At 36.1% G+C, this 23,970-nt stretch overlaps 1 protein-coding gene across 2 annotated transcripts; it reads right to left on the minus strand.

The window, feature by feature from the left end:
• Positions 1-14,544: 14,544 nt before the first annotated feature.
• Positions 14,545-23,484, minus strand: LOC149084002 (uncharacterized). Of its 2 annotated transcripts, none has more exons than XM_089234350.1 (4): positions 23,111-23,484; positions 20,391-21,888; positions 20,089-20,249; positions 14,545-16,045 (listed from the first exon to the last, which is right to left on the minus strand). In XM_089234350.1, exons 2-4 carry the CDS (start codon positions 20,399-20,401, stop codon positions 16,014-16,016), a joined length of 204 nt encoding a protein of 67 aa, XP_089090476.1. In that variant the 5' UTR covers positions 20,402-21,888; positions 23,111-23,484; the 3' UTR covers positions 14,545-16,013. The 2 variants fall into 2 exon arrangements, 1 of the variants encoding a protein (XP_089090476.1); XR_016192937.1 differs by lacking the exon at positions 14,545-16,045 and having other exon boundaries at positions 20,088-20,249; positions 20,391-20,484; positions 21,572-21,888.
• Positions 23,485-23,970: the final 486 nt, after the last annotated feature.

Below are 23,970 nucleotides of genomic sequence, written 5' to 3' on the forward strand. Positions count from 1 at the left end.
CTATAGGTTAGATTGCGTTCGGGGAGATGAGAGAAAAAAATTTCTGACGAAGAGGGCGATGGGACAAAAAAGGGTGGGAAACTATGCTCTATATATATATATGGTTGATAAAATTCAATTGAACTAAAACACTTTTAAAACAAATTTGGCCGTTATTTATGGTACAGTCCTCAGTACCATCGAGGGAAACGTTGGAAATCTCGATAATTAATAGGTGACATCACCGATTTTTTCACCAAATATGCTGCCAAATGCCGATGAAATTGCCAAATGTTGCTAACAAGAATAATATTTAGCGCGAGAAATGTAGTAATACATCAAATCTGTTAAAATGTATTTCACGGGGAAGAATGAACTTGGCAAATGCGTGCAATATATATTTATAGTGTGCGCATTTGCGTGTAATAATGATTAGTGTGTGTTGATTATTGTGTAATTAATATATTATTTACACAATTTATAAATTGCGAAAATCCCCTTCCTTCCTGATTCTAATTAAAATTAGGAATTGAATGAAGCTTCGTAGAAAAAACGGGACATTTTTATAAAAGAAAATTGGGGAAGAGCAAAATACGGAATATTTTTTATATAATGGTCAATGTAATTGATCTTAGGAATTTCTTGTGAATGCGTCATTGAAACGGAAACAAAAGTGATTGAAAAGTTGTTATATCCGAGGTGCTTGTTTTTTTCCATCGACGTTATAAGCAACGTTCATTTACATTATTCTCTAAGGGAATCGTGTGTGTAAATGGCTCACAACAGGCAGAAGCCCGAAAAGGGTGCCGCGGAAAGCCCGCAATACTTTCGATTCACTGATACTTCTGTGAACGACGTCTCCAACATGAATCCATTTCTGCAGATCATGGATGTTGATAGTCCCATAAGCTGAAGCCTCATGCACCCTCCCCCCCCCCCAATCTTAGAATATTTCAAGATGGGGAGCTAAGTACGGGGGGGGGGGTGTCCTTCATTTTGAGACGTCACTGCAGAGAACATGCATGCTCAGTCCGTAGTCCAAATACCACATTTCCGGACCATTCTAGTGGTCCATGACACGCTCTCGTGTTACTTGAGAATCTCGCAGCACACTTACAGACAAGTTAAGTATCCCATGGCATTTTCAAAAATCAACTTAGTGGGGCTGAGCACATTTCTAGGTAATTTAAGTGACTCGAAACGCATTTCCAGATCACTTGAATTGCCAGCGGCAGATTTTCAGATAAATCGAGTGGCCGCACCACGTTGCAGAAATGCAAATCGGACTCCTATAAAGCCGCTATGGTGGTCGAGTGATCATAGTGACGGACGTGGGTTCGAACCCCACCGTCGCCATAGTGGTAGTCGGCTGAATTTGGCTCTCTGTGGTTCCCAACTTCAAGGCGCGAATGCGAGCCGGTCTCGCCACAGAGAGCAACAGACCTGCAAACAGTGCAAATGTAATTCAATCATAACACATCACTCACTTCCCTTCTGAAATGTAGATGGCAGCAATGAAAAAATCAAGCACAACACTACATATGCACTCAGACTTGTCGGGTTAGGTACTCACACACAGTTACACTTCCGGCACAGCTCACTAGGTAGTAAATCGCCCATAGATGGTGATAGACCTGAGTTGTGCTCGGTTTGAAAGAAAGAAAAGAAAGATTCCTATATATAACATGCATGTTGTACGATTAACAGATCATTTCTGAATATTCCTGCTCCTGGTAGAGATTTTCAATGTGATGTTGACAATGTGTGTGTGGTGAATAAAACCACACTATATTGTCCAAGCTGTTTTACCTCAGCCACGGATCGCCGGCTGGAGCTTTGCGAACGTTTCGACCAGGGTGGATATTGGAGAAAGATTCTATCCACTTCCGCTTACGTCTAGAGTGCAGTTCCCTCTATCGACAAAGATTCTAATTAATTTTTTTTTCCTCCACCAAAGGAAAAACAATCCTCTTTCGTGAGAGTAACTTTTTCTTATACCGAATTCCAATATACAAACTACTTCAATTTTTATGAATTTTTTTACTATTTACACGTTTATGGGACACCCTGTACATCACAAAATCATCATTATTTTGAATCCTTTCGGTTTATGATATTAAGTTTGTGAAATTTTTCTATATATATTTCATATTGTAAATGAATTAACATATTATTATTCATTTATCGCAGTGTTACAACAAGATTTTTATGGAAAAATTTCTCTTTTATTTCCTAGAAAAAATGTGAGCTTGAAGATATCTTATGAACGGTTGAATTTCCTCAACCTTTATGAGAAGATTGAACAAATTGTTTTCAACCTTATTTATTCCCCCCCCCCCCACAAAAAAAACCTGATATTCAGATCAAAATTAAAAGTTTTTCGAGCATGAAAATGAATTTTGTTGTTATTGTGTGTGTTCTACGTCATTGGTTATCATTCGGGGATCATATTATGCTAAGAGAGACACGATTCAAAATCAAGTGCGACCGGAGCCATGTCAGTTGGTGAAGAAGGGCCTACAACGGTCCAATTATTCAGTCATTGCACAGTCATTCATAATTTCGCTGCAGATGAGAGCAACAGGCCTACAACGATAAAATCTTCAAACATCACACTTCGCTCATAGTTCGAAAAATGCGTGGTAGACGGCAGCACTATAACAAGTATTACACAGAAACAAGCTTAAGGTATCCGACTACGTTGAAAACGTCATTTTGGAAGAAAAAATATGGATTTTCATTTTTTATAAAAGCCCTATTTGTTGTGATTCCAAAACGGGCCTTGTTTTGTTTATATGATGCTTAGAATCAAAGTTACGTTCACTTTAGTGTTGCGTTTTTACATACAAGTAATACGCGAATAAAGACTTTAAACGTGTTTTACGAAGAATGCTATTTTTGACATTTTACTTGACTTTGTGACATGACTTGTAAAAATTGATGCATTGCATCCTGACGAAATTTTTAATGCGATATTTTGCTATATATTGTTGAGGTTATGAACCAAAATCAAAGGTCAATCACATATATTTTTTGAATTACGGTGTTTTATAGGCAAAATGTAGGAAGAATTTCAAAAAATTCACACATTCTAAAACATATTTTGGTGTAACTTATGAGCATATCATGCAATAATTTAAATTTCGGTTCATTACCTGCAACATTAGTAGCTAAATGCACTGTGAAAATCACAAAGCATTTCATTAATAAAATTTTTTGCAATAGTGTTTCGAATATCACATGAATTTTGCCTAAAATTTGACATAAAAACGACTTTTTCATGGAAAATATAATAGATAGACCAAAATTTGTCACTGTTTTCACCATTTCAAGACACTTTCTATCAAAAAATGTAACTAAAGTTCAGTCCAGAACCATTTCAAAGAAAAGTGACGAGAAAGGTAGTCGGATACCTTAACGTTAGATTCACAACACGAGCATGCATATCCCAACATGTACCAATTCGTTAGAAATTCCGCAAAGGAATATGGACGAGGTACATGTGTGGTTTAGTAGTAGTAGGTAATGAGTTCTACAAACCATTTGTGATAAATATATGGTGTTATTTTTTATAAGGAGAGCCTTATGTTTTCAAGTTTTGAATCTTCTTTATTCTTGTTTATGTTTCAGCAAATTAAAATGTCCCAAAAAATAAGTGTTTTCTTTCCTTAAAAATGTCTATAAAACGTTTTTTTTAGGTTTCAGAGAACTTCATTCTATTTTAAAAATTCAAAAATGGCCTAATTTTGGGCGGAAATAAATTTTTCAAACGGATCCTAGTAAAGTTAACAACAAGAACTCAATAAAACTAGGTAGGAAAATGTTCCACAACTTGTTTCCGGGGAGGTATAGGCGAGAAAAAGTGATGGCACATAGTCGCCACCTCCCAAGGGACGACTATGTGCCACGCAAAAAAAAAATTCCTTGTCATCATAACGCGTTTTCAAACCAGAAATCGAAAGCTGAGATGCGAGGCTACCTTTAGTAAAATCCCCAGCAGCCTAGGCAAAGTATAGGGGAAAATATCAATTAAAACCCTCAAAAAGTAGAACAAAGTCATCCCAGTTTACGGTAATTGTTTGGTATTCTAAAAATTTTTTTTTTCTTTTGTTGAAAACCAATTTGGTTTAGTAAAAGGTCCAGGTGCTGTAAATGCCCTTTTAGCTTTCTCGAAATTTATTTATAATGGCAAAACGAAGAGCAAATTTACCGTTTCAATATTTTTAGATATTACGAAGGCTTTTGACAACCCAAAAAAAAAATGGTTTTCAAAATTTTGAGTCGGGGGTCAGTCCTTACTCTTTTTAGAAATCTTAATCTACTTCCTTTGCGATATAATGTTCTTTTCCGTATTATTCTTTTCTTTAATAGTAATAAAGGCTTATGAAGTTGAAGAGATAATGTATCCGAGCGAAGACCTCATATGATTTAAGCCGGGGTTTCCTAGGACTAGAATTTCTGCACCGTGTGCAGCGTGAAAACGCAGCCGTGTTTGCAGCGTATTCACGCTACAAACAACGCAAAAGTTTTACTCATACGAAAACCCGGCTTTACGGTATTTCTTCTTTTAGGAAAAGAAATCTTTCGTAAATATTTTCATTATTTAGCTCCGAAATTATATAATTCATTGCCACTAAAAATTAAGAATTTACGCACATATCAGACATTTAAAAAATCATTAATTTCAATAGATGATGTCGACGATATTCACCGACATGGTATTTAAGCTATAGTCACAATTTTTTGATAACAGATCGACACGGATTGGTTAAATCCAGGTTTTTAACCAATCTATGTTGATCTCTTATCCAAAAATTGTGAGTACAGTTTAAACCATGTCGATGAATACGGCCCTGTGTATGTGCGTTTCATTTCCCCCCATATATTTTTTCATTTATTCATTTGTTTGTTTTACATTTCTCGTAATGCATTAACAATTTTGTCTTTTTTGTATTGTAAGTATTTTCGTTGTTTATTTTCCATTACGTTTTTTTATATTTGACATTGATAATTCTGTGGTGTTTGGTCAGAACATGATACCTCCAAAAAATGGCTTTTTGATCTAAAAGTAAGTCTTGCCAATTATAACTAATTAGAAGCGAGATAAACTCATTAATATGTGCGTGCGGCTAAACAACATGCTGATGTATGATATTATCATTTATATTTGTGTGTATGCATAATTTTTGATTTTTAAATGACAATGAAAATGCTTATATCTTAAAAATGTGATTTTGGAGTTATGTTCTGATCAAACACCACAGAATTTTGCCTTGTTTATGTTGTATATGTGCTTTTTTAATGTTTCTGTTCATATGTCGTACTTTTTATTTAATTCCTTAATTATCGTGTAAGTTTTCAATCATACGTACAGGCATCATAGCCTCTGAATGATAAATATGTTTTGCAAAAATTAATGTTAAATCTTTCTGTACGTGTGAAAATGGATAAATTTGATTTTATTTGAACGTCTGCCAAATACACGGTGATCAGCGAATAAGCCCTTATTTCAAAATTAAATATCTCTACAACAAAGATCAACAGAATTATGCGGTAAACGGTACGTTTATTAGCAAAACTGTAAGAATGTTGTACAGAAATTTCGAAAATTTAGTTTTGTTTTTAATTTTTTGAAATTAAAAAAAAAAACAACAAAACTCTGGAGATTTTGGGGTTCCGAAAATCCTCATTTGTGTGAAGAGAAACCACTGCATTCGCGATGGGATGGCATTCCCATCGCCCTTCCTCTGTATACACATATCATGATCCTATCCGGGTATGGTACGGAGGGGGGGGGGGCTTCTTGGCAATAAGGAGGCTTCATGGCCATTGGAGGACCTACAAGATGAGATCTAGTACAGTAATTCCCGAAAGTAAATGTGTAAGTTTTCCCGAAATTAACTATGTAAATGTAAGCTGTTACTTCCAGCTGACTGTGAGGGACCTTTTGATTTAGAGGCAGCGGTGCATAGAACTGCCCTCCCTAGAGGGAAACTCGCTGAACAGTTCCGGAGATCAGGGAAAGGGCGGTCTCAATCCTGGGTGAGGGCCCCTAAATAAGACCGCGGTATTTTTCTTAGAAATTTCTATATTATATTAGATAACAATTGAGAAATTACAAATTATTATTTACCAATTATACAAAAAAATGATGATATTAATGGAATATTTTTTTAATAGGGCTCGTGTAAGCTGCTGTAAGTTCTATGAGCGGATGAATTGCTCCAATTTCATTTATTTTCCCCAAACTTGATACTGAAATCAAAATAAAAAAAATTTTTTTGAGCCTGAACATGAAAGTTGCCATAACTTTGTGTTACACGGTTGAGTCACATTATTATGACCAACTCGTATTTTAACAATAACCTTTTTGTCAAAATAGGAACTACAACAACCTATAACAGTTCAACAACACGCTACTGCTCTATACTTGTAGAAATCAGAAAAATCAACCAGAAACACAAAGCCGTTCCTTCAGAGAATTCTTTTCTTCTCCCTAACCAGCGCTTCCAGTCAAACCTCTCTATCTCGAAACTGATTGGACCGAAGACAGAGTGTTTTCGAGAAATAGAGTTTTTCTTGCTTAAGAATGGGAAAAATACGCCGAAAATTTCGATTGGGAAAAAACTAAAATATTGTTCAAAAGTTTACTACATACCGATGAAATTATTAATTCGGTTTGGCAATCTATGTTCAATTACACTATATGCAAATACACTAAAATACGTTCGAGTTATTTTTGTTCATTTCAAATTTTATCTGCATATATACCTAAGATATCTTATATAAATATATTCTATTAGGTTTTAGATTGATGCATATATTTTGCACTTTAAGACTATAAAAATGACATCTATAAAAATACTAGAGCTGGAAAAATTTGGGCCCTATCTTCTCAGTTTGCTCTAAAACAGCGTTTCTCAACCAATGGTCCGCGACGATGGCATGGAGGGGGGGGGGGGTCTGCAGGCAGATTTGATGTTTCGGTTCTAACGGAATGAAAAATTATTCAGTTATTGTAATTGATATTACTAATTTCCATATAGGTTCAAATAAAAATTGTATCTTCATACTTAAGAGTTCACCATACATCAGCAAGAAAAAGGTGGGAAATTGCGGTCTTAAATACAGGATATCACTGATTGTAGCCAAAAATGTAATTTATGATAAGTTTGCTAATTGCTGTAAAAATGGATGGAGGGCGGGAAACAAACGACTGCTACACAAGTCGTAGTAAACAAAAATATATTTGACGAAAAAACATGACCATAATGAGAATAATAAGGGGAACCGGGATCTTAAATGAAGTAAAATACGGGAACCCCTTAAACCTATGACCCGCGGGCCAAATTTGGCCCTACGGGATGTGGCTCGCCACCTCAAACCTAATTTTGTAAAAATAAACTAAGCGACACATTTACAGATCGATCAAGTGACCCGTGGCACAATTCCGGGGAGGGAGGCCCCTGCGTACGCCAATGGTACCACTATATGATACTTTCATGCCCTCGTCACCAAGCTGCGGAACCTCCTAGTTAATGCAACAACGAGCTCATATTCAAGTAATGTGTCTGATTTTTCCCGTACTGACATCTATATTTCAAATGTAGGTGGCAGCACTGAAAAATACTCACACTTGCGGCACAACTCACTTGGAAGAAAATTGCCCATGGCGATAGTACCGGAGTTGTGCTCGGTTTGAAAGAAAGAAAAAAAGTCGATATTCGGGGGGGGGGGGGGTGCACAGGATCGACCTTCGGACGGAGCACAAAAACTTTCTTAAGGAGCAATTTAGGGCTACCAACCTTCAAAAAGCATTTAAATCAACAGGAATTCAAACCTTGAAAGAAAATACCTTTTGTATGATATTTTAGTCAATTTTTTTTCACGAAAACATTATTATTTTTTAAATTTTTGGTTGGGTTTAGGGGGTAGGGGCATGAGTCCACATGGTCTTCTATGTGTGCTCCTCTGCCCATATTTATATCGTAACCCACATTTGGACCTTCTCTCTAATAAGGGACCATTCAAGTATTAAGTAAGCAGATTTTCAGCCATTTTTGACCCCCCCCTTTCCCCCTTGGCAGCAAAAGTCAGCAAAACGCTGACCACCCCCCCCCCCCCCCCCCCACTGTCAGCAAAATTTCGTCAGCAGCTTAGAATATTTCATATCTTCAAAAAGGGGTGGTTGATGATGACGTAAGCAACCTTCAACCCCCCCCCCTGTCATCAAAAGTCAGCAAATCCGAAACCCCCTCCCACCCCCCGATGCTGACGTAATACTTGAATGACCCCTAAGCAGAATTATTGCAAATTTGAAATCAATGACAGCAATTACTCCAGAATTAATGAAAGAGGTAATTCTGAACGCCAAGAGAGATAGAGATGGTTTGTTGCCAACTCTTGAAACAAAAACTTGCTCAAGAAAACTAAATGACCATATTTTCTGTATTTTACGGTATAACATTTTTTTTCATTTCATTTCAATCAAAATACGGGATTACACTATAAAAGTTTGATAAAAGTCCTTTTACAAAACTTGAAAAATGCTACCAATGAGATCATCGGTTGCATTTTCTAGAATGTAACCAATAATCTTATTATTGGCATTTTTCAAGTTATATAAAAGTATTTTTATTAGAATTTTGTAGTGTAAGGCCGGTATTACACTATAAAAGTTTGATAAAAGTACTATTATAAAACTTGATAAATGCAGCCAATAAGGTCAACGGTTGTATTTTCTAGAATGTAACCAATAACCTTATTGGTTAGATTTATCAAGTTTTATAAAAGGGATTTATCAAACTTTTATAGTGTAATACCGGTCTAATCCCGGAATTAGGTGGAATTTGTTTAAGGCCGGTATTACACTATAAAAGTTTTATAAAAGGGATTTTATCAAAGTTTGTAATACCGGCCTTAGAGAAATGTGTTAAAATATTTTTTTAATTAGAAATGTTTCACCTCAACAAAAATCATTCACTGCCGCGTTTTGGGAAATATGGTTGCATTACATCAGTACAGATCCGTAGCGTGCCTTATCGGGGGGCCCCCATGCAGACTTTTCTTACGACCCCCTTAAAAAGAGCTATTGTTATGCTAAATATGTGTACATTTTCTGAGATTTGGCCCATTTGGCTTGGGCCCTTAGGGCAGTTCCCCGGTTGCTTACAACGGTCTTCTTACAAGCCTGAATCAGCGCCGAACTTACAAAAGTCAGCGGTCGCACATATATTCATGGCCCCCACAAGGGGTGGGCTGGCAAGGCTCCAGCCCTGGGGCCCGGGACGATTTTCATTATTTTTTATTTTTTCACGCTGTAAATACATCATACGAGGGCCCGCAAAAGATCCCAGCCTAGGGCGCTACTTCAGGATGTGGGGGGCTATGCATATATTACTAGGCCGCAAAATATAAGGGGTCGTAAAACGGGCGATTAAATGAAATTAAGATCTGATAAATGAAAAAAAATTGTTCCATTATGAGTTCAAACGCTTGGCAAAGATTTTTACATCATAATTTTATCGATTTATAGAAATGCCGTATGGAAAATATGTCGTTATAACCAGAAGCGGATTGAGGTCGTTTGAAATCTCGAGCGCAGAAGGAGGGGCCCCTTTAATCAGAAAAAGTGTGGGTATTTTGCAGTTCTCTTAAGTGGGGCCCCGGGCGTGCCACTGCCGTTAAATCGGCCTCTGCTCACAGCATACTCAAATACAGTAAAACCTCGATAAGTCGTCACCTCAAGTTAAAGAAAAATTATGACGACTTAAGCGGAGTTCCGTCAGATTTAATGTGCATAACGTTATGAAAATCGTATAAATTTAAAGTAATATGACATTTATTAAAGTATGAATCAAAATAACAATATGAATAAAATTTATAGATTGCGAAAGAAAAAATAATAGCAATTTTTTACCTTTTTTATCTCTTATTACTTGTGTAGTGAAATGTACTGTACATTTAGATTTAAACTAGTACTTTTTAATTTATAGACTAACAGAGCAACTGTTTGAATAAGTAGCTCTTATTCATAACAGAACTCTCAATTGCACATTAATTTTACATATACATCTGATTTAATTTTAGTGTTTGAACTCTTCATCAGTAGTTCATGATGCAACTACAAAGTGATCTCGAACACTTTTGACTTTGTGGAGAGGCCCCTGGGCACGGAAAATTAGACTGAAGACCTCAACTTGGGAAAGAATGTCTAATTTTTTTCAGCAAAGATATTTTGTTTAAATTTCAAGCCCTAAATTAGTTGAGTCCATGCTTTCTATGATTATTTATTATCCGTGCCCGTTGCACTTTGATTTGATTAATTTGATTCTTCGATTTACATAATTTTTGATTTCCTTGCACTATATGTAATCTTTGACGTATCAATAAATTTTGGTTTTGCCGAAGATGCCCCCCCCCCCCCCCCCGAAGTGCTTACGTTGCTTCTTGCGACAGAGCTTGGGTGTCTCGCGGTTTGTCCAGTTTCTCTAATGGAGCCCAGGCAGAAATGAGATCTAGCCTGAACAGTCCCCAACGTTCCAAAAACCTTATTCAGCAAATGAACTTCCCCAGCGTAACTTTTGTTACTTAAACTGTTCCGTTTGGATATATAGGATTTTATGGTGACTTTTAAGCATATGGCAATGCTGTTAACAAGCTCTTTTTTTAATGGGAGCCATAAAAATATTCTGTTTCTCTTTCTCATAACTTTTTCATAGTGACAACTTAACCGAAATCAGAGACGAGTAAACGAGGGTTTGATAACATTGTGGTCTATGAGAGCTGGAAGGGTCTGAAGAAAAATGACGATTTAACCGGAGTGACGACTTAACAAGGTTTTATTGTATATTCGGAATATCATAGTGGAAGCTCCCATCACAACCAAGTGAACACGAATAGTATTAATTGTGGTAACTTTTCATGTAAAATGTGTATATTTTAAGCACAGTTTTTAACAAGCTCATTTCCCTTAGCAACAATAACCGAAAAATAGTATATGTTAAAAGAGTTTGCTTTTTTAGTGCAAAAACATATTCAAAGGTTGTTAACCAAGATCTTATATAATTTAGCAAATTTAAATTTATTTTAAGTTAGTTATTTTTTTTAGAACTATCCCCATGAAAGTAAAAGTAAACATTCAAATTTTGAATTCAAGTCAAATCCCATTACACTGAAAAAATCAGGACAGCGATCATTTTACTGGTAGTTGCATTATCTCACAGATATTTTCATTTTCTTTCCCATAAGAAGTAACGTTATCTGGTTCTGTATATCACCCACTCTTAATATTCAATAATTTTTTTTTCATACTTTCACCATTAAGCCCAGTTAATCAAGGTTCTCCTGTATAGTAGTAACAGATTTATACAGGTTCATTATAATTTAAAGTTTTGATTCTAAAACTATACAATAAGAACTACTGGTCAGAATAACTTGAAAATTTACATGGATACTTCTGAAGCAATGAGAATTTTTTCGGCAAAAGGGAAAAAGTGCAAAATGTGCAAGTCAAAGCCACTTGAAAGGTAAGCGTATTCACTCAATGTTAAAGAATGGCAGCGCCATCTGCGAAGCGGAAGGGAAAACTTTCAGATTAATGGTCGTGGCTCCCCCTTTCCTGTACTGCTGATTACATCACTCTTCCACAGATTTTCGCTGCTAAATCAGCCGTCAATGATGTGAGAATTAACTCATCACCAAAGAAAACTTTTCAAGCGGCGTTACTATCGAATTACAAAGGAAACCGATTCATCATTCAAGCATCGTGATTTAAAAATTGGTCATTATTATTTAATATAGCTGAATTGTATTTCATGGCATATATCTTGGATTGCAAATGGTGAAATCACCATAAAAAATAAAAAAATGCAGATAGACTATTTATACTTTAACTTTCCGTCCATAACCTTGGAATTATGTTATAAACAGTGGTTGAATTGCAAGCACATCCACATCATGACATACACTGATCTGTTGTTGAACAAGCATGTTTGCGCTTTCACCTCATTGCCAGAACACAGTGGGTAATATATTTAACATTTCTTAAGCAAGTTCAGTTTTATTTGTTCAATTACTTCATTTTTGTAATGTTTCCATGAATTATATGAAATTGTGCAATGCTAATTAAATTATTTTGCTCTGACTGGCTATCATTTGCATTCTGCTAGGAAACTTCCCACATGTTGGATGAGTACAGTGTCGTTAATTTTATATTTTTCCCATGTAAATTCGAGTCATTCTGATGATGGCTTTTCTAAAAAGTGTTTTGAAACCAGAACTTTAGTTATAATCCCTAAAGCAGAATGTGCCAAAATCTGCGATGTACGTCGCAGAACAATTAGGAAGAATTTTAAGAAAAAGTGCAAAAATTCACTCTTTCATGTATGGGGATTTTTACCGCAGAACATTTCGTCAGCTGATATCTCGCCACAGAACAGTACCAAACATTCTGCTTTGGGGGTTATAATCACCATGTATATCATAAATCACCGCTAATTAATCTGCATTATTTCAGCTTCATTAAATACAATATATTCACCAAATTTTTATAGCAGTTTTTGCAAAATAACTTCTTAATTAAGCATACTGAAAGTAACTGGAGGAAAAACATTTGTATTATATGGTTAATACAAGATATACAGAAGACTGGATGTTGTGAAGATATTTATTATTTGAGATGTTAATTTTTTAAGGAAGGAAAAAACTCATCTCTGCCTCTACCGGGAGTCGAACCCGGGTCCCTCGATTGCCGGACGAGTGCTCTGACCACTAAGCTACAGAGGAGATAGAGATTTTCCTTCGCTAGAGCGTATATATGCCGAACGGAACCGTGCAATGGACGGTGAAACCGATCAGCTAATAGCTCATGGACGACGAGCCACCAGAGGGCTATATATATGACATGAATGTCGCTCTCCACTTGTTAATACAAGATATACAGAAGACTGGATGTTGTGAAGATATTTATTATTTGAGATGTTAATTTTTTAAGGAAGGAAAAAAAAATAAATAATAATAATAATATCAAATAATAAATATCTTCACAACATCCAGTCTTCTGCAGGCGCGGATCCAGGGTGATGTGTTGGGGGGGGGCGATCTTTTACAATGAAGATGTCGATCGGTGAGACCCAACCTAGTGTCCGCAGGTGCCAAACGTACTTAAAATTAAAAAACTAATAAAAAATTAAGAATTAAAATTATTTAAAACTTTCAATTAATTTTCATTTAAAAAATTAATTGAACATTAAAATTAATTACGATTACATTTAATTGAAAATAAAAATTAATTTAAATGAAAATTAATTAAAAATTGAAGGCAGTTAAAAATTAAATCTAAATTAAAATTTATATTTATAAAAATTATATTTTTTCAATATGCAACATACTTATTTAAAAAATTGCTTGCAGCAACTGGTGTTACAATTAATGAATAAGCTGTTTTTGATAATAAATTTGAACGTTTGTGCCGGCTACCCTCGCAAAAAATACCGTACGAAAAAAAAGTTTGAGGTGCAGACTGAATAATGTGTGTTATATTTATAAACATTGTAAGGAATTCTGATGCGCATTACCAGTTAAAAATATTTTTTATTAACAGTATCCTGAGCAATTGTACAAATAAGTAAAAACTTTGCAGATGAAAAAAGAGCAGAATATGAAAAGCGTATGAAGAATTGGTATTTTAAAATGTTCCAAGAATACTACTTCTTCCTCCTTCGCTTGATAAAAATTAAGGCTCACAGTTAGCCGGACAAAACAATGTGCACAAATAAAAATTCATCCGAATGTATTCGATAAATGCTTTTTCCAAGCTTTTCAAGTCAAAGTAGAGAGATACTTTCCGTTTAAATTTAATTTTTTTGATCCCTGTGAAAGTATTAAACGTTTCTCTTTGTGACGTTATGATAACAATTAGGCAAAATAATATGAATAAAATAAGGATCTCGGTCAACCAGAGGAAATGAATTCTAAGCTAACTCGGATACAAGAAACCTCGTTTAAGAGAGACGATCCTTGAACATTTGAAGGAAAAAACAATTATCTAAAGCCCTGACCATGGCCTCCACATCCTAGAGCGGGGCCCCTAGGCTAAAGCCTCTAGTGGGCCCCCAGACCAGACTTTTCACGGGCCCCTTTATAGTTAATTTATAGCTTAAAAAAAAGCGGTAAATTAATCTCATTCGCGGACGATACAGTACTGTATGTTGAAGACACTGAAATTACAAATTTAATAAAAAAAGTTGAAGAGGACCTATTTAAAATCAGTAACTGGCTCAAGAAAAATAAACTAAAACTAAACATACAGAAAACTAAATACATATGCTTAAAAACAAGAAACATAAATAGTTTGGCAAATTTAAGTATAAAAATTCATGATCATTGTCCGTGTCAACATATATTACAATGTAACTGTCAAGAAATTGAAAGAGTACATGAATACAACTACCTAGGAATAATAATACAAGATGATTTAAAATGGAAATCACAGTGTGAAAAAATAATAAAAAAATTAAGAATATATGCAGCAATTCTTTATAGACTAAGAGACACAATAGACAATAACTTTCTAAAAGATTTATTTTATGCTTGGATATATTCAACAGTAACATATGGAATCACTGCTTGGGGAGGTGCATATCAAACAGATATACAAAAACTAGATAATATATATAACAAGATAAGATCCCAAATAACAAGCACCACAATAAACACCAACAAAACAGAATGCCATAAGCTAACTATAAGACAAAACTATGTTTATAGACTAATAAAATTTTCATTCTTAAACAATAATTGGTTAGAAATGAAACAAAATAGAACGTCATCTAGATTAAATAACATATATAAAGTGCCAAAAACAAATAAAACGTTATTTCAAAAGAGTTATAGATACACCGCTCCAAAAATAATGAATCTATACCATACAATCAATCATACAAATAATTACATAAGATCTAATAACAATATATTCACGTTTTCTATGAATACCAGTCTAGAATCTATATTACAACAATAATACAACCACATGATACAATCCATCTGTATGTAAAATTTCTTTGCAACATAAATACAAAAAAAAAACAAAAAAAAACTGTATATTGAACAATTATAAACCGACCTAAACCATAATAGGCTGTTGCTAAGAAAAATAATCTACGGAGAAACCCTGTAGACCTACTGGAAGGACAGGCATGTCCCTTGAGGTCAAAAGTGTATGTTTAATGTGTTTCTGTATATGCTTGTATATATGTTTGTATGTTATTAAAAAAAAAAAAAAAAAAAAAAGATGAGAATCGTCCCCGGCCCTGTCAGCTCCACCCTTGGGAGCATGAACTTTACGCACAACAACAAAGTAGTTATCAAATAAATAGGTAGGCTACTACGCGCACACCGACAGCCCCCTTACCCGTAACGGGTCGCACTGAGCTAGCGAAAAATTCCAGTGACCGCTCAAACTTTAAATGACTTCATGGCTTCAGATAAAAAGCGGAACCTATGCGGCGCAGCTTTTGTCCTCTCATATGTAGGGTCCGTGATAAGGCAGTTTCGGTTTCAGTACAGCACAGGGTAGATGTTTTCCCTGTTCAGATTTTGAATGCCGGTGATGGGATCGGCCAAATGAGCTTTGTTTACATCAGTGATTCCAGGTGAGCCCTCTGTGGTCTGTCTCGTTCGGTAGAGAATTTTATCTATTTGCCGGCAGATCCATGTGGGGCCCTCAACTGGATCTGCTTGTCTCGTACTAATTCATATCAGCTCAGTACTCCCCACTCGGCGCTGGACCCGACCAAAGGGACTTTGTTTCCATCCATGGGGTCCCTAAGGTGGTCCCTCTTGTTTCGCTCAATACCTTGTTTAGTATTTACTCATGGTCTGCTTGTCGTATGCACTGAAAAGGTTCGGAACCGCTGCTGGAAACTCAAGCATCCAAAGCCGAGCTCCACTCACTCCAGCAACTTTTCGTGTTCACATATACGCTTCGAGGACTTGGCGATTGGTGTAGAGAACATTAAGCAGTCTTCTTTCAGTTACTCACGTTCTATACAGTTAATTTTTCTTCCTGTGAACAATTTTATAGCACACCAAACTTGTATCCTTTCTTAAAATGAAAATAAGTACTATACACAGTAAAACACCCATTTATGACATGTCTGTATTTACAAATAATACCTTTAACTTCCTCATTTATCACTTATAATTTTCAAACGAGACGACAAAATTAAAAAAAATTACAAATTTCCAGCTTTGTATACCCGATTTATGAAAATATTTTGCGTCTGAAACCAATTTTTGTCTTCAAATAAAGTTTCCCATCCTACTACGTATAGAGTCACTTTCAATAATCTCTACATTAATCCGGTGTTTTTAGGCCGGTTTTCTCCGAGCATAGAAGAGGAAAACATAGTGCGCACATGTTTATGAACAGAAGTTTGTTATTTAAATGGACTTTCTCAATCAATTTGCAGTAATTCGGCGATTTCGTTAACCCAGTACACCCTGGTGTGATATGTGCCAGATTAGCGAGAGTCTACTGTACTAATAATTCATGTCTCTTAGTTCTAGAAAAATTGAATTCCATCAGCCTTTTTTTTTTGCTGGTAATTTTTCAGTTTTTCCCCTCAATTTTTTTTTTTTTTTTGCAACACTGATTTTAACCATCCTCATGCCCCGTTACTAAAGACAATGTCTTATTTACAGAACTAAATGGGCTATAGCCCAGGGTGGCAAGTTCAGAAGTTCGGCAAATTTGAGGATTGAGTGGCCAAGAAAATTAGCAAAATGGGAGAAGGGCGGTGAAATTTGTATAACCCTCAAATAAACCCACCTCTGCCCAGACAGCAAGTGACCGTGTCAGTGAGTGACCTAGAGAGTTTGCAAGCACGTGAATGAGCAAAAGCGTGACTTAGAGCGGGAGTAAGAATGTGAATGATCAAATGAGTGGCATAAAGAATGAGGGACCAGTTCAGTGAGTGGCCTAGAGTCAGCCGTCAGAAGCATATACTGGGCCCTCGGAAAAAGTAATTTTTCTGAGCCCCCTACCTGGTGAGACATGTTTACTTTTAAAATTTTAAACCAGAGGCCCCTCTGCATTTGAGGCCCCCGCCCGCGGGGAATGCGTTAAGACCATAGAGTAAGAATAATATTTTTTATATATTTATATCTTTATGATAATATATTTATATCTTTAGTCTATGGTTAAGACGGTATTGTCTAGAGTGCGTGTAAGTAACGAAACAATTACCAAAACCAGCGTCAAACACGTGTGACCAAAACAGGGTGCAAACATGTAAATGACTAAAAGGTCCGTCCCACGAGAGTTTGCTAGGGGACGCTGGGTAAGATAATTAAAGTTAATAAAAGTCTTTGTCGGACATAAACCGCAAAAATAACAGCGGGCGTGAAGTAAACCGTAATTGTTCGGTCATTCACAAAGGAAGACGCTCGTCCCTCTGCCTTTGTATTGAAAGCCATAAAAATTATTGCTTCCCCGAGGCGACCGCGGATCCTGACAAAGACTTTTATTATCTTTAACTTTAATTATCTTACCCAGCGTCCCCTAGCAAACTCTCGTGGGACGGACCTTTAAAAGAGTGACTTTAACACAGGTGTACTTGCAGGAGTGGGGCAATAACATGGGATGGAAAATTCGTGGATAGAGTAGTCAAGAAAATTAGACTAGAGTGGAAGAAGGGCGGTGAAATTTGTGTAGCCTACAGGCGGCAAAACCGTAAATGCGCTTCTGACTGAACATCAAAATTACTCTCAATCTCCTAACCTGAATCTCTGGTTCGGTTTCAAATAAACAACTCATAAAGGATGAAAACTTTAATTTGGAACCACCTTAGCACGAGTTTCAGAGAATTACTAATCAGAGAAACACAAATACACGAAATACTAAATGGCAAATCTTGGTTATTCGAATAGGACGTCAAGATAAAATATGAAAATGTTTTTAAATATGAAAATATAGCATTGAAAAGTTATTGAAACAAGTATAGACTGTTTTCGATAACAAGAAATAATTGACGCATATTTCAATAAAATATGTGGGTACTAATTTTTCTGCATAATTAAGAAAAATTTAAGAGTAAAAAACTTCCTAATGAAATTCTAATATTGCGCGATTTAAAATAATAAATTTCTTATTCAATTTTGTGCAGACTATATGGTTGTCAAAAACCTATTCAAAAACAGTTTTTCGCCACAGATACGTTAAATAGCAAAAACTTACTTTCATGCAAATCGGAATGATTTTTATTAATATTTAATTATGATTATCAAGTGCACAATATTAATTTTCCAATCCGTTAAATAGCAAGTGCACAATATTAATGAACATCCGACACCACACAATCAATTTTATATAGTGGATTCCACTTATAACGTTCCTCAAGGCCGAACTCTTAGAACCTTTTCCCGCTTAGTGCGATTCATTTTCGTGGTCCCATCTTCAACTAATGCTCAGACTATAGAGACGTTGCAAGCGGAAAAACGCTTTATGGCGGTTTTTGGAAAAGCGTTATACGCGCGATCCACTTATAATGTTTAATCCAGGTACTTATTTCAAATTACAAAGACTTTAATTATTAGATGGGGCCGAGGCCTATATTTTCATAGATATTATAGAGAAGCTATGTGTGTTCAAATGCTCACCTTCTGCAGCAGGGCTTTTGAGCTACGTTTTCGAGGGGGGGGGGCCTTTGCTGAGATTTTTCATACTTTTAGGCCCCACTATAGTGAATTTCTTGACTGAAAATCAAAAAATTATAAGAATCGTCCTGAGCCCTGTTAGCCTCACCCTGTGGGGGAACCCCCCGTTAATGTCATTATCAGTGAATCCGTAAGCGAATGCAGCTTCATTCTCTGGGAAAACCCCAGATGTGCTACAAAAAGTAATAGAATTAATTTTCTTAACACCCATTTATTTTAAAATTTTTGCTTACTGAAAACAGTTTTTTTCGAAGACATGGCCATTTTTTGATCCCCGTCAAGCTTGCGGGTTTCAGGACTGAATTTTAAAAAAAAGAAACAAAAGCTAGAAAACGATGATTCATCTTATTGGATGGCTTGTGCTTTATTGCGCGTTACCAAGAAAACTGAAGGGTGTACATTTTTTTGCCTCTCTACACGAGCCCTTAGGCGCTAGGGGGTAAGCGAAAAGGCAGCGTGACAGCCGAATCGTATGGAATCCCTGTAGAACCTTGGTGGGAATGCAATTGACCCTCCTCCGGCTATGACTTCTTTATTTTTTCGACCTTACCAGCAGAAGAAATCTCAAGGTGGAACTTGGGGAACAAATTTTAGGGAAAGGAACTTTGAGAAAAAAAGGAAATTAATTAAAAAAATTAAGGATTAATAAAGAAAAAAAGTGAGGTAACTGGAGTTATGTTTGCTTGAAGGCTCTTGGGGGGGGGGCGATCGCCCCCATCGCCCCCCCTGGATCCGCCACTGGTCTTCTGTATATCTTGTATTAACAAGTGGAGAGCGACATTCATGTCATATATGGTTAATAACATTAAGAATTGTCAAACAAAGTAATTTATTTAGTTAAGCAAAAAAATAACTAAATTTCAGAAGTGGATTTTTGTTACAATGTAAGAAATATTTGCAGATTAATATGGGAATAGTGTTAGTTACATTAATAAACATTTTAATTAATTATTAGAAGTTTGGAAAACTTGGTTTAAACCAAAAAAAAAAAGAAGTTTTTTTTACCAACCCTGTTCTCCAGTCTCATGGAGTTTGCTAAAACAGGATTTGACTGCATTTCAATTTCGCCACTAGAAAAACTATTTTTGCTGAGTTTTTCTTTCTCCCCCATGATTTTTACAGCTACGGCGAACATTTGTCAACCCCACTGGCTATTGATGAACAGGTTGGGAGGAGACAAAACTATCACCCGTTTAGACTTTTCAATCCTTTTCTAGCACATACATGAGGGTGGGATGAAAAAAATTGTTTAGAATACCGAATTCTATTAAGGTTCAAAACTTACATATCTGCATGTTGATTCAAAGGAAAAATATCATACATAAAATCATCGATTCGCATGAAAGGTACAAATTAAGGGTATTATTGACATACATTCTAATCTTGACTTACTTCTTCGGCTTAGTTGTGTTAATATATTCTCTATCCGTGGATTGGGTCTTCGCAGCTGCTTCATCCTGGTGGGTCTTCTTTCATCTTTTTCCTCCTGGTTCTTTACACGTGCTGCCAGGATGTGTATTGCCTTCTCATTAAGATAGTGTCTCAAGATGACCCTGTGAAAGAAAAATTCATGTCGATAAGAATCTGAATATGGTGCATAAATTACAATAGCTGCATTGTGTTTACTGGCGTGAAATTTAATGTTGTATCTAATGTTGTATTTGTTTGTGCCGTGTAGAATCAATAAAAATTACCTCTTCGCCATATATTTTATGTCTCCTCTTGAGCTTCATTCATGTAGCCTAGGATGAAATCACCTTTAAAGTCTGGATAGTCTGAATTGAACTCCTGTGGCAATTTATAAACAACATAATTCGTTATTTCTGAGCCGGTGAACAAGAATCGTAAGTGGATGGCCCTGAAAAGGACTGCATCTTTTCTTCGAAGGTTGACATGAAGAAAAAAACTGAAAACTACGAAAAATATGAAAAAAATTGAAGTATTAAAAAATTAAAAGTATAATCAGCGGTACAACCACCGGATTACAGAAAATAAAAACGTGGATGAAAATATAATCAGTGCTGTTGCCAACTTCAATAACGAAAAAAGGCAATAATAAATAATAAGTTGATCGCCAATAGTGCCAATCAACAATCGCGCCAAAGACTATATCGTGTGCTTATCTGTGATTGGTCACCTACTTCTGCGGCATCGAGGGACCAAGGGCTACTAAGCACTGGAATAAAATCAAATTTTACAATGGTGGGGGACAGCAAAATCATGTTTGCTTCCTTCCTCACGCAAGTGTCCCAGTTATGGCCCGGTAAATAATAATCTTCTCAAGTTATTTAAATAATAGTCATCCTCCAGAGAGTATTCTCCAGTATTATCCCCAATGAAAATATTCTAGAGTGATTTATAAAAAAAACTAGCCAAAGCTTGAACATCTATATCAGTGACAATTTGATTTTGACAAAATTTTTGTAGTCCAAAATTTCATGATTCAACAAAATATTAGCTGTGCAAGCAATGAAAGTGTTTATAATGTTCTGGTCGAATTGACTGGCCACGGTTCCTTTGAATAGAACTAAGAATATCTTGATTTTATCTTTTAAACTCCATAAAGATGAACACCATAATGTTTCAGTATTTTTATGGAAAATATGAAACACACACATAACATTCTGACATGTACAGATTTGTTAGAAATTCTGAGGAATATGTATGATGTGCATGTAGGTCAAGTAGTAGTTTTAGAAAAAGTTGTATAATTCAACATTCTAAACAATCTGGTTCATAATGAAAATGAAACGAGATCAAAATGATTGGCTTGGTCCTTTGATTGTTCAAATGTTATACTTTCCTTCATAGGCGGATACAAGGAGGGGGCAAATGAAATAAAAATACATGAAAGAAAAAATGAATATGAACTCACTTGCAACTTCTTGCCTCTCTGCTTTAGTAAGATTTGGATCTTCTAAATCATTAGTATGTCCAAAGTGACTTTTCCAATGGTGTACTTGAACCTTTTCAGAGCCCACTAGAAGTATTATTTCTGCAGGATACCAGGCATCAATCTTTCTGCTACCTTGACTTTTACAACATCTCTGGCCAGTGGATTTGCTAACGAAATTTCCCGACCTATGACAGACAAAGGTCTTCCGCATTCCTCCTTTTATGCTATACTGATGGTGCCTTCGATAGAAACATTTCGACTGCTTCTTCATATTTCCACTTTCCAAAGATCAAAATCTGCAACAAAACAAAAAAAACCCATCAGTTTCAAAATTATAAATAACTTCATACCTGTCACTTTTAAATACTAGATTGATAACCTTGACAAAAATTACCAATGAAAAAACAATTTTGAGTTGGAGTATTTGGATTAAGGGCTTTAAACCTTCCTGAGCAGTGAGCACTATTTATGCCCACTATCAAATGAAGAGCACCTTCAAGGTAATTTTGACAAACATGCCTGAAATTAACATAATTATAATCCTTGGACATAATTTTCAATGATGTTTAATTTAAATACTTATCAAGTGCCTGCAAACAGTGAAATCGGACATAAGCATTGACATTTAGGTGTTTCGGGGAGCAACAGGGTGGAGATAGCTGGTTGTTTAGATGATTGAAATGAGCTGAGCGGTTCCAGAGAAAAATCAACCTGTGTGGGACTAATATTTTTGGCACTTCTTCTCACCAAAAAACGTTGAACTCCTTCAACTGGACTGGGATTTGACACCCCCTCGTAGACCGAACACATGAACACATACTGCAGCAAAACGGTAAGAGCTAGAGAAGAGCATCAAAAACAATTTTGTTGTACATCCCACATACTCGAGCAGAGAGACAAAGAGAAAGAGCCCACTCAACAAGGATTAGAAGTAAAAAAAATACTTGTTTTTAACGCGAGGTAAGGTTTTTCTCTATCTACTGTTTGATTTGTTTCTCCCTCCCTCTTCTGCAGAGGTATCATCACCTCCTTACATTTCAGAACACTCCGGTAATTTTTGCTCTTCCCCACAGTGTTTACTATGTGTGGACACCTCTTCCTCTGCCCTAATGCATTTTCTCCTTCCAAATCACCCGCTTATCTCTTCGCTCTACTACAACTCCAGCCTTAGGGCTATGCATTGTGCAGCTACACAGTCCAAGAGTTGCCTTTGGAAATGAGGATGGCATTTAAATCAGACACGGCAGAGTAAATAGCTGTTTACATAAATTCAATATTTCTCTAGTTATCAAGATGGATGCAAATAATGAAGGGAATGGGGGCCCTTGGGACAATTACAAGTTTTAACCTCTTTTGGGAGTGTAAACAGAGAAATCACCTAGTCGATAATCATAATATCCAAAATGTTCAAATGGTTTAGTGTCAGTAATTGTAATTAAATTTCTAAACTAAGAGCAGAGGCACACCTCCCTGCCTACGCCTCTATATATAAGGAACACCACCGACAAATAAACTCACCTTGGATGGATGGATGAAAATACGTGCTCCTTATACTCTATCACCAGACCATGATTTTCATGCAGATGATTGCGGAGAACATGGTGCCGACCAAAGCCGCTTGAAAGGAACTCTTAAGGCAGCTTTGGTGCCGACCGAACATAGCTTCACATTCGGGGCACTTCAATTTTTCCACGGCTGTATCCGAAATTGAATGGATTGTTCGCATATGCCTTTTCAAGGTATTCGCCAACCACCGAGTCACGTGATCTCCCGACGAAAGATGTTGGGTTCATCAGTGGTGATGACAAAGCTCAGGTATAAAAATACTTAAATTCTTCATTCAGCTTTGCTCCTTACAAACAAAGCTTATACATTGACCGGAAAGATCAATGTTCCAGTTCAGTTATTTTTCAACATCCAAGGAGACATCCAAAACAAAGGACCTCCACAAAACCAGACGACTGGTAAGATCGTAAGGGAATTTCAACACTGCACTTTATAGTAATGTGCTGCCATCTAACGTCAAATTTAAAAATTACTCATGAGGTGATGATGAAGTTCAAATGAAAAAAACTATATTCTTTATTCCGCTCAGTTCCTTATAAACAAAGCTCGTAAACTGAACTGGGAATTCAAACTGCAAGTTTGGTTATTTTATTCGAGAATAAGGAGACGTCCAAAACAAAGTAGCTCTCAATGAGCAGACGACAGAAACGAAGTAGTTTTGTTCGGTTCCCTGCAATCTAAGCTCACAAACGGAACTGGCAGTTCGAACTTCCAGTTCAGGAATTTCTTCAGGACACAAGGAGACGTCCAAAACAAGGAACCTGGAGAGAAGCAGACGACAGAGCTTCTGAGGCTTGATTTATATACTGTTG

The sequence above is a fragment of the Pholcus phalangioides genome, unplaced genomic scaffold, assembly GCF_987345545.1.
Source record: "Pholcus phalangioides strain wild (caught in Gottingen) unplaced genomic scaffold, Ppha-v1.0 ptg000008l_1, whole genome shotgun sequence".
NCBI lineage: Eukaryota > Metazoa > Arthropoda > Arachnida > Araneae > Pholcidae > Pholcus > Pholcus phalangioides.

Excerpts from the sequence above, each read along its gene's own strand:
- LOC149084002 (XM_089234350.1), bottom strand. Across the intron at positions 16,046-20,088 it reads AACACAACTAAGCCGAAGAA|GAAGAAAAATTAACTGTATA; the intron begins GTAAGTCAAGAT and ends AATTGTTCACAG.